This window comes from Podarcis raffonei, chromosome 12, assembly GCF_027172205.1.
Source record: "Podarcis raffonei isolate rPodRaf1 chromosome 12, rPodRaf1.pri, whole genome shotgun sequence".
Taxonomy (NCBI): domain Eukaryota; kingdom Metazoa; phylum Chordata; class Lepidosauria; order Squamata; family Lacertidae; genus Podarcis; species Podarcis raffonei.
The window spans coordinates 56,279,631-56,290,366 of NC_070613.1; the positions used below are offsets into that span (position 1 = coordinate 56,279,631).

General features: G+C 43.4%; 1 protein-coding gene across 2 annotated transcripts; it reads right to left on the reverse strand.

The window, feature by feature from the left end:
- Nucleotides 1–1,264: 1,264 nt before the first annotated feature.
- Nucleotides 1,265–10,498, reverse strand: YAE1 (YAE1 maturation factor of ABCE1). 2 transcript variants are annotated; one of them, XM_053409331.1, is made up of 4 exons: nt 10,469–10,498; nt 4,007–4,212; nt 3,113–3,234; nt 1,265–1,859 (listed from the first exon to the last, which is right to left on the reverse strand). In XM_053409331.1, exons 2-4 carry the CDS (start codon nt 4,121–4,123, stop codon nt 1,421–1,423), a joined length of 678 nt encoding a protein of 225 aa, XP_053265306.1. In that variant the 5' UTR covers nt 4,124–4,212; nt 10,469–10,498; the 3' UTR covers nt 1,265–1,420. The 2 variants fall into 2 exon arrangements, with proteins under 2 accessions (XP_053265306.1, XP_053265305.1); XM_053409330.1 differs by having other exon boundaries at nt 10,465–10,486.
- Nucleotides 10,499–10,736: the final 238 nt, after the last annotated feature.

Below are 10,736 nucleotides of genomic sequence, written 5' to 3' on the forward strand. Positions count from 1 at the left end.
GATTCCATCAAATGTTAGTCACATAGGGACATTTTTCCAGATAGCATTGAGTTGATTACTTGGGGACATAGTTAAAATTAAAAGATAAATGAACCATCCTTACACTACAATGAAACTTTTGTACCACAGCCCTTTCCCATAATTATACTCTTTTGTGTGCAATCTCTACTGGATAGAGGTATGAATCTCTCTCCTGAAATCTGCCCTTGCACAGACAATATGTTCACCTTGCTCTACATGCAAGATGAAATAAGTATTTTTACACGAGTGTGTGTGTGTGTGTGTCTGTCTGTCTGTCTCACACACAGGACTTCTCTTGGTCTGAACCAGGTAGAGTTCAAGTAGTGGTAGCTATAGTACAACAAAGTAAGGGCAGCAAAAGACCCATAGAACTCATATTATTAGGGAGAGAGGAAGCTAATCTTTCGGGGGGCCACATTGACCCATAGTCAACCTTCCAGTGAATAGCAAGAACTGCACTTCTCAAGGCTGCTTTCCAATAAATTATTTTACACTATCAGTTGTTTTTATTATTAAATTTAGTGATGTCAAATTTTGTGAGGGTATTGGAGGTCACAAAAGTGGGACACAAGTTTGTCACCCCTGTTCGAAAGAAACGTTAATTCCTTTTGAAGAGGAATTTCTATTTTTTTGTTCTCTTGAATAGGTCTGCCTCTTCTCACATTGTCCACCTGCCCCTGATTAGTGCAGCACTGACTTCTGGGCAAGAAGGTTTTTCCCAGAAAGCTTATGAAGAGAGAACCGTACTATGTACAGACTAGTTTACCAGCTAAGAAATGCTTCAGTAAATATCTGAAGGCCAAACTCAAGGTGACATTAAATGCACCTTTATATTTCAGATATTAAAAAATGCAAATAGCATCAGCCAGCACCAACGAAGAATTTCTTCCTCAAAGCAAATCCTAGCTTCAGAAAATTTTCTGAAACAAAGCAGGGGAGTAATGAGTTAATTTCCCAGCTTTATGCCTGTTCATCTCATTAACTGGGATCCTTCCACCATACATATTTTAAAAATGCAAATAAAATGTTAAAGATATCTGTACAAATTGCATTTAACACCCATTCTTCCTATGTATCAGAGAAGGGGAGAGAGAAGAATCCCCTCTTGCAAGGCTATATTTCACATCTCTGGAACAGCGATGTAACATAGATTATAGTGCCTGGAATGATTTACTAACATAAGATGTGTTTGCAAAGTTTGTTAAAGGAGATTAGACAGTGTATAAATTAATCATAAGCCATATCCATGTAATACCACAGGATTTTATCTACTATATAAAGGGCACATTAAGCAATATTTGAAAGCAAAATCTCTGCATTTCAGCCAGTTTTGAGGTAGTTGTATATCTGGGGGAAAACGATACTTTAAAAAAAACTTTTAAAAATTCCACACAATGAATTAACTTTGCAATAGTCGAATGTGTTCAATTGTGTCTGGTGGCAAACCTAGCTGATCTACTAAATTGATAGTTTTTTCTTTTAGCCAACTAAACACTGGCTTTTTGGAATCAGTGCCACCTTTTCTCCTTCTGCAACATTCTTCTTGGAAGGATCCAGTCCTGCTATCATTTCTGCAACACTGTCCACTAAACTCAATGCCGTTTTCAGAGATTCTTCCACCTGTAGTTCCACCATGCTGTTTCTCAGGTAAGAGGGCATGACCAAGGTCCATGTCCTCAATAGTATCCAGCAAGTCTTCAGCATGGGGCTGCAGGTGGGTAGAGTTAAGACTTCTAAACACAGATTCTTCATATTTTCCCAATTCGTTCAGCAGGTCAGTTACCTCGCTCAGCACTCCAGAACTGCATCCATTGTGCTGACACCAGAACGAAAGAGCACTATAAAAACAAAGTTAAAAATGGATCTTGCATGAGACCACATGTAAATAAGAAGACAGCTTTAAAAAAAAACATTATCTCCCTCCCATATTCATTCTCATTCATAAAGGGCAACTGAGCAGAACATTAACCTATAATAGTTTTGTATTCCAATTTGGAGCGCCATGTAAGAAATCTAGAAATCACCATGGCACCAATCAAATAACCTTTTTCTAGTACGGTGTATCATTTCCTGCTTTCTATCTAGCAAATGCCTGAGATACTCTTTATAATGGAATCAAGTTCCTACAGCCCATGATGGTTGAGGGGGGAAATCAAGAGACAGGAGACAGTCTTTGCTCAGAAATGGCCGGCATGGAGTACAGTGGTACCTCTAGTTCGTTCCAGAGGTCTGTTCTTAACCTGAAACTGTTTTTAACTAGAGGCACACTTTCACTAATGGGGCCTCTTGCTGCCGCTGGCAGACGATTTCCGTTCTCATCCTGGGGCAGAGTTCTCAACTCGAGGTCACTCTTCCAGTTTAGCAGAGTTTGTAACCTGAGGCATTTGTAACTTGATGTACAATTGTAGTCTGAAAATTTCTTCCTTCCACAGTGCGTCCTATAAGGCACCTTCAATGGAGGTCTACATGGAAGAGGCTGCCTCCAGGTTTCATAGCAGTACGGAGGGAGAAGTTGGCTGTAGCTACAAACCAAATGGACTACTGTTGCCATCTTTTTCTGTTCTCCAGTAGCTCAAGTTCAACAGAGAGTGAAATTGTATCAGGACAAGTGGCTATATTAAGGGGTGGGGAGCCTTTTTGGCTTCACAGGAGAGATCCTTATCTGTCCTCCTGTCAATCACCGAACATTACAATGGCATCAGGTGATCTGGTGACAAGTCCCATTGTCAGAACTTCAAAGTAATCTGCAGGCAGCAAGGTGCTGGTAAGATGGAAGGGGATTTTGTTAGCATGAATTTCAATGCAAAACCCTTCTTGATCGTGAAGAGGTTTACATTAAATCCTACCGAACTGAGTAGAACGCCCCCCCCATCAGCTGATGAGCCAGGTGTTAAATCCTGCTGTGTTGGCTGTGCACCCCAGTTCCCTGCAGGATGTGATGATAAAGAATGAATAAAAAGTTAAGTGTTCATAATTTAAATGGGCACTATATTAGCAGAGGATATTAACAGATATATTTCTCTGGTGGAGGTCTGCTATCAATTTAACAACTTGTACAATTAATTTCCATTCCTTTTTTTAAAATACATACCTTATGGTTCCTTTGAGTTGGCCGCATGAGATCATCTTCCTTGCTGCGTCTTTATACCCCTGATTAAAACCCTCTTGAACTGTCAGAAGTCTTCCAGCTTCTGCTCCCTCCCTATAGCCTTCCTTTGAGCAAAGAGATCAAAATCACATTAACAACTAGAACGTAAAAAGAAACAGTACAGTACTCATCGGTATCTGCCTGGCTTATTCAAATAAGCCATCATGAAATGAGGTCCATCTGCAATTATAAAAATGTTTGCTCTAGAGGTGTGGCTTATACATATTAGGTGTGCCAATCATGTAGCTTTAAAAAGTCAACCTCATCATGAAAAAAGTGCTTCTGGAGCAGACAGAGGATATTCGGCACAATAACAAAAGTGTGAGATCTTTTTCAGCCCTTCCAGTTGCATGGACTGAACAAATAAACAAAAAAAGTGATCCCTTCTAAATGATTAAGAGGAAAATTGAATCTTTGATTATATAGCATGACGCAAGGCAGTGCATCATTAACAGTTAAGATATCCTTGTTGATTGCCGTTAGTTTCATCTGAAAAGGACTTTCTCTGCTTAATTCCAGAAGTATGTTTCTCCCAAACAGAACACTATATCTGACCCGTAATCTTCTGATCAGCAACTCTGCAGTGAAGGCCAGTGAGCCAAGGCGCTCCCTTTTCCCCAACATGGATTATCTTCTCCCTACAACCAACACATCCTCCCCACACCTTATTTGCCTCTGAGGTGTGTCTGGGGAGGGGGGTGGACCTGCTAGTGCTATTCTGAAGGCTAATCCATCTTGGGAGCTCAATAGCTAATTTTTATGTCAATGATGTGGTCAATCCCCAACCAAACCATTAGTAAGAAACACTTTTTAAAGAGTTGCTGTGTATATAATTACTTTGACTCGTTTCTCCATGGTGCTCTTCCATTCTTTCTGAGCTATGTCCATTTCATCTGCATCTTCATCAAACACATCTCCGCTGTGCTGGCTGACTGCAGCTTGCACCCAGGACATCTTGTCTGTGCTAATAACCGTGAGGAGGGCTATGGGCAGAAGCAGCTGAAGTCTAGCAGGGTGGTAAGTTTGAGCAATCAGACTGAAACCTGCAGGGAAATGACAGCTATTGAAACAAATGCTTGCATATAAAATACATCTGATAATGTGTGTATGTTGAGAAGTTCAGCACTTGCACTAAATAATGAAGGGAAAGAGACCAGACCAGCTTTTGCTGGTGAATAAGGTCCATGATCAGGAACTTCCTGCAGCCAACCAGAAGCCGCACTTTGGAAGTCGAACAATTCGGAAGTCGAACATACTTCTGGAACAAATTCTGTTCGACTTCCGAAGTATGACTGTATACTTTTATTAACTCCTCTCTTCAAGGAGCAGAGAGAATGGCAATGGAACTTAAAACCTTCACACTCCTTGCAGGGTCACAACAGACTTTGTGTTGATCAAAACCATGACTTACGAGGCAGCTTGTTTGTGAGCTGCACTACTGGCCTGATGAGGGAGGGGAGAAGAAAGTGTTTTCTCAAGAAATGGTCACCAGCAGCCCAACTTTGTCACTTTTGAGGTAGCAGATACTCCCAACTGCTGTGTCTTCATACCCCAAGAGAAGCTTTGTAATACATTAAAGACTAACAGAATTTATTATGGCCGATGCTTTTGCAGAATATGGTCAAGCTTATCAGATGCATGGAAGTCTTAGCTGACATATGGGAAGAGAGGAAATGAATAGGAAACAAGAGGTCCAAAAGTTCATGGATTTCATGCCCCCCCCCCCCAATATATCCAGCTAAGAAGAACACTTCATTGCGCTGTTGCAGTGGGCTCCATCTGGGAAATTTATAGCAGAGTAAATCTGTCAGCATTTAACGTACCAAAAGGTGTTCTTGTTTTTTAAACGGGTTTCCAAGGGTTTCCAGAGGTTTAGAGGTGTTTGCTGGCTTTTCCAAATCTATGCAATTTCACATAACCCCTGAGTAAATGGGTAGTTTCCTGTAGTACATATAACAAAACTTTTTTTTTTTAAAGGATTGAGAGACTAGTGCAGAACAAATAAAGGTTCTTCAATATTCTCTCACTCTCTCTATAATGATAATTTTTTTATTTATACCCCTCCCATCTGGCTGGGCTTCCCCAGCTACTCTGGGCGACTTATATAAAATAAGTGTACAGTGGAGATATAGAGAAAGTCAGTATGGAAGTTAATTTGCAGGTGTAGCAAAAGTCAGTGTGAATGTTAATTATCCACTGCATGATTCATTCTGTTGTTCCCAATAGGGGTTTGGTTTTTTTGCCAGTAGTTAATCTGACTTCCTCTTGGAGCAACTGTCCAATTTACTGTTACAGGTGAAAGGGACTCTTTTCTGTTTAGCTAAGTGTAGCAGAGTGGAAAAATAGTATTTTCTTCAGTATGCTCCGGTTGCTCCAGTTTATTAAGACATTTCCCCACCACCAGCAGGAATTTCAGGAGCAATTTCCTGGCAATTTAAGAATAGCCTACCCAAAAGATTAGTGTTTCCTAGCAACAAGTTAGGAGCATCTGGATTGATATCGATTTTTTGTTACTATTACATCATTTTGATGTTTTTATTCTCAAGACCCTGTGCTGGGATATTTAAAGGACAGAACACAATGATTATCAGCAGCTAAAAAATCTATAGCTTTATAGCACTTACTGTCCTTGAACTGCAGTCTGGTCTTATGCGTGTTTACTGAAAGCTTGCTTACTTGGAAGACTGACTAAACGTGTTGGGTCAGTCTTTCATCGGTCTTCCAGGTAAGCAAGCAAGCTAATGTGACAATCACAGAGGACAAGCCTGGGTCAAGGTTAGTTACTGTCTGAGACAAGGCAAGGATATTCCCGGGCAAATTAAGAATATGCTCAAGAATACCTTGCAATTCACCAGAGTATTTCAGGCATACATTTGGTTTGGGGGGAGCTGATCATCTAAAAGTAGTAGAAGAACCTGGATTTGTACATACTGTGGTGTTTGCCACTCTTTAAGTGGGCCACCCTTTAGGGGAACCACAGGTAACTTCTATTCAACAATTAAAGACATGTTCAACTTCTTGTTTCTAGGTATAATAAATTTTTTATTAAGTTCTCTTTCCAAGTGACTTGGGGAAACTTTTGCAGCTTAAAATTTGTACATGACATTATTCATGGTGACTATACAATTATAAAACTCCTTTCTTAGGGAAACCTATTGACCTCAGTCCTTCTAGTCTTTCAAAAGGACTGTTAAGATGTTAGGAAACTACCCTTTTTCCAAGTCAAACCCATTGGTCCATCTAGCTCAGTACTGTCAATTATTGCAGCAGCTCTCCAGGGCAACAGACAAGCCCCACCCCACCCACCAACAATCAGTCCTGGATATGCTGGGGACTCAACTGAGGAGCTTCCGCACGCCAAGCTTATTTTATCTGACACTATCCTAATTCATATTTTGCTTCTGCCATCTGACTTGGTGGAATTAATGTCAAAATGGGGTGCTCCTAAGCAGCGCCATTCTTCTTCCAGCAAGGAGCACAAGAACCTTCTACTTCCTGCTACCAAGAAGCTATAACAATGGTAAGGAGTGTCCGTACAACACAACAGGCTTGTAAAAAAACAAGACTTACAACACCCCCACAACTTTGCAGGATTTGAAGCGGTTCCTTATTTGCAAGCCACGCAGCCTAAAATCTGAAGCTCCAGAAACCGTGCCTCTAGAAAAAGCTCTCCTTCATATAACCCACAATGTCTATACAAGGTGTACATAATTTAAAACTAATTTCAGCTCTGGTTATTCTGGTGGTTCAAGTGAATGGAGAAATAGTTCACAGAGAAACCTTTGTTTTCCAGGAGTTGCCCTCACTTTTTCCATTTCCCTCATCAATATAGAGTGACAGCTCTATATAACAACTCACATCTGAACACAAAATGTATAAATTATGCACCTGTCATTTTCTGTGGGTGGAGAGGCATTTCCACTGAATGGTGTTGCTAAACTGCAGTCAATTCCTAGTATTATGATTCACTCTTTATTTTATAAGACTAGTGTTCAAATGTGTGTGCATATAAAATGCAACACTGTTCCAGTAATACTAAGACTCCAAATCTGTTTTGGGGGAAGAGAAGCCTGTAGCAGACAGAACTCTACCTTCTTTTTTTTTTTTTTAATTATATTTTATTAGTTTTTCCGTACAATCATTTCACATTAACAAATTACAATACATTTCCAGTTTTTTGACTTCCTTCAGCTTCTCTGAGAATCATTCGAATTCTTATTTTTTGATACACATTTCCCAATTTCTATATTACCTTTATGCCTACCCCCATCTTATATTCTGCTTTTTTGCAATATTTCTTAATCTATTACAGAGCTTCTTTAAGTGCCACTAACGTTATTTCATTATCACTTATACATTCCCAATAATCTGCTAATTTTTTCCAGTCCTCGATGAAACTTTGATCTCGCTGATATCTGATCTTCCCTGTCAGTTTATCAAGTTCTGCATAGTCCATCAGCTTTGTTCTCCATTCCTCCAACGTTGGTATTTGTTCTTGTTTCCAATTCTGGGCCAGTAATATTCTTGCCGAGAACTCTACCTTCATCTTTACCAGTGCAATGCGTCTGGTTCCATAGTGCAACAGTTTGCGGTGCGACAAATCACTTTGTACCTGTGGAAGGAGCTAGTCTCAATCCTTTCCTTGACTTGTAAGTGTCATGATCCCAAAAGCTAGACTTTTTCATCATCCTGTACTTTAGCTGTTGGCCTTATGATTGTTGTTTTCTGTTCCTATTTAGAGTTTTGATTTGCTTGGTCTGTCGTGCGAAGAGTGGCTGTTTGCTTCATGGTTGTAGTGTTGTTGACACCTGTACATATGACTCAAACTAGCATGAGCTTTTTGAAGAACCAAAGGAAAGCACACTCTCTTACTCATCACAGCCTTAGGCAGCCACCTCTTCTGCCTCCCAGGAAGATCACAGCAAGGTGAATGTGGCCACATCCATCTGCCAGAGCACATGCAGGGAACTTGCTTCTGTACCCTCTATACATAAAAGAACCCACTGCTTCAACTGCCATTACCTGGCATTGTAGAGCTGAAAGGAGGCAATCTATGGGCTCTGCCAGCAGCTAGGTAGCCAAGAATCACTGGATGCCTACACTCATTTCCTCTCAAGAAGAAAATCTTAGCAATGTCGTATCCATCAGTCAGCAAAGGAATAGTTTCTGAAATGCTAGTTTTCCTCTTACTTCCCCAGTCCTTTTTCCTTTTGTATAGTTACCATGGATAGGCAAACTAAGGCCCAGGGGCCAGATCCAGCCCAATTGTCTTCTCAATCCAGCCCACAGACAGTCCAGGAATTAGCATGTTTTTACATGAATAGAATGTGTCCTTTTATTTAAAATGCATCTCTGGGTTATTTGTGGGGCATAGGAATTTGTTCACCCCCCCCAAAAAAAATTCAGTCCGGTCCCCCACAAGGTTGGAGGGACAGTGGACCGGCCCCCTGCTGAAAAAGTTTGCTGACCCCTGTGTTAGACTATGAACCTTCATGTGGGTACAGTGGTACCTCGGGTTAAGTACTTAATTCGTTCCGGAGATCCGTTCTTAACCTGAAACTATTCTTAACCTGAAGCACCACTTTAGATAATGGGGCCTCCTGCTGCTGCCGCACCGCCAGAGCACGATTTCTGTTTGCATCCTGAAGCAAAGTTCTTACCCGAGGTACTATTTCTGGGTTAGCGGAGTCGGTAACCTGAAGCGTATGTAACCCGAGGTACCACTGTACTGTCTGCTATAAGTGTTAAATAATAAGTACATGCATCATGTGCACGATGGGCAAATGGTGAACTGTGGGTGGTAGGTAGAGATTGTCCCTTTTGAGTGTTGTTTAGAATTATAGCTAACTTGGTCTCTCATTTATCTACCTCCGAGATGTGTTATCTTCCATGGTGCAACTGCACTAGTGCAGGCATGTCAACAGCATCCCTTTCACCAGTATATGTGGCAGGCCTTCACTGGTATATCATTTAAAATGCAGTATACAGTCATACCTCGGGTTGAAGTTGCTTCAGGTTGAGCGCTTTCGTGTTACTTCTGGGTTTCACCGCTCGCGTATGCGCAGATTGTCAAAATGATGTCATGTGCATGCACGGAAGCAGCGAATCACAACCCGCGCAGACACGGGTTGCATTCGCTTCAGGATGTGAACGGGGATTCCGGAACGGATCCCGTTGGCATCCTGAGGTACCACTGTACTGCTAACACAGGATGGAAAGTGTAAGCCGTCAGACTGTTGCTCCTACAAATAGTATCAGCATCAGAGTCAAGAAAAGGAAGAATTAAAAACACTGCCTATAAAAGACCACTTGGCAATACTGTAGATAATTGACACATGGGCACTACCTTAGCCACAAGATTAGTATGTCTCTTTCCATTCCAGAGACCTCCTGCTTCAAAGGGTCCAATTAATGCCTTCTCTTTTAAGCTGGATACCCCAGCAGTCTTTGACTCAGTGGTGGCTGGGGATGCTCTTTCTCTGGGCCACCTTCTCATGGTCTGTGGCCTTCCCCACCATGGCTCTCATTGCCCTCCCTGTATCGCTGGCACTGGGAGAAGGGAGCCAGCTGCAGCCCCAACATGGATCCCTCTTGCTTGCTTGCTTTCCCTCAGAGTCAGTCCCCCAACACGGACCCGAGACACGTCTGGCCTCTCACCCATCAGCAGAACCTGTCCCACATTTATTGGCTCCAGGCATTGAACAGAATTGTTTGCAGCTAGCATTTCTCATGCCCGAGGCTTGAAGACCACAGAGTGGCAGAGACAGAAAGAGAGCGAGATGCTACTCTGCATAGGAACCAAAGCCAGTGCTGGATGCACTAGCAGGTCTATATGGGAACTTATACTGGAGCCAGGCCCCTGGTCTTACTCAGTACAGTATTGCCCAGCCTTTCTCAACCTTGAGTCCCCAGGTGTTGCCGGACTACAACTCCCATCATCCCTAGCCAGCACAGCCAGCGCCCCGGGGATGATGGGAGGTGTAGTTCAAGAACACCTGGGAGCCCCCGTGGCAGGAGAGACGCTCCCCGCTTGAAGCCTTGGAGAGCTGCCGCCGCCGCTGCCCAAGGTTGAGAAAGGCTGCTCTACACTGACCGGCAGCAGCAGCTGCTCTCCATGGCCTCAGGCGGGGAGTGTCTCTCCTGCCACGGGGGGAGCGAAGCGGGGGCCTTCTGCACGCAAGGCAGGTGCGCTGCCACTGGACGGCGGCCTTTAGCCTAGCCGGGGGGGGGGGACACCCACTTCTCCCACCCCACGTCTTCCCGACTCCTTTAATGGCGGACTGACGGTCGGGAACCTGCCTTTCCAGTCACTGGCTCAACCTGGTGCCGGAGTCGGAGAGAGCGAGCGAGCGAGCGCGGCAGCCGTCTTTCCTCCGGCCCCGTCGGAAGGCCTCCCTGGGGGCGGGGGCTTCGAGGCCGAGGCCGCCGCCTCCTCCCGCTCCACCCCGACGCCTCGTTCATTAAAACCCGGACGATCCCCCTCCTCCTCCTCCCCCGGCGGCTGCGGGCGGAGCCTTCGCCTGAGGCGGGAAGGCGGCTTGGCGCGCGGGGCCCCCCTTACCTCTCT

What these genes read in the sequence shown, in the direction of transcription:
- YAE1 (XM_053409331.1), bottom strand. Translation starts at nt 4,123, where the DNA reads ATGTCCTGGGTGCAAGCTGCAGTCAGCCAGCACAGCGGAGATGTGTTT. An exon ending in CCATGGAGAAACGAGTCAAA is followed by an intron (nt 3,235 to 4,006) that starts GTAATTATATAC and finishes CTTTGCTCAAAG; the next exon opens with GAAGGCTATAGGGAGGGAGC. An exon ending in CAACTCAAAGGAACCATAAG is followed by an intron (nt 1,860 to 3,112) that starts GTATGTATTTTA and finishes TTGTTTTTATAG; the next exon opens with TGCTCTTTCGTTCTGGTGTC.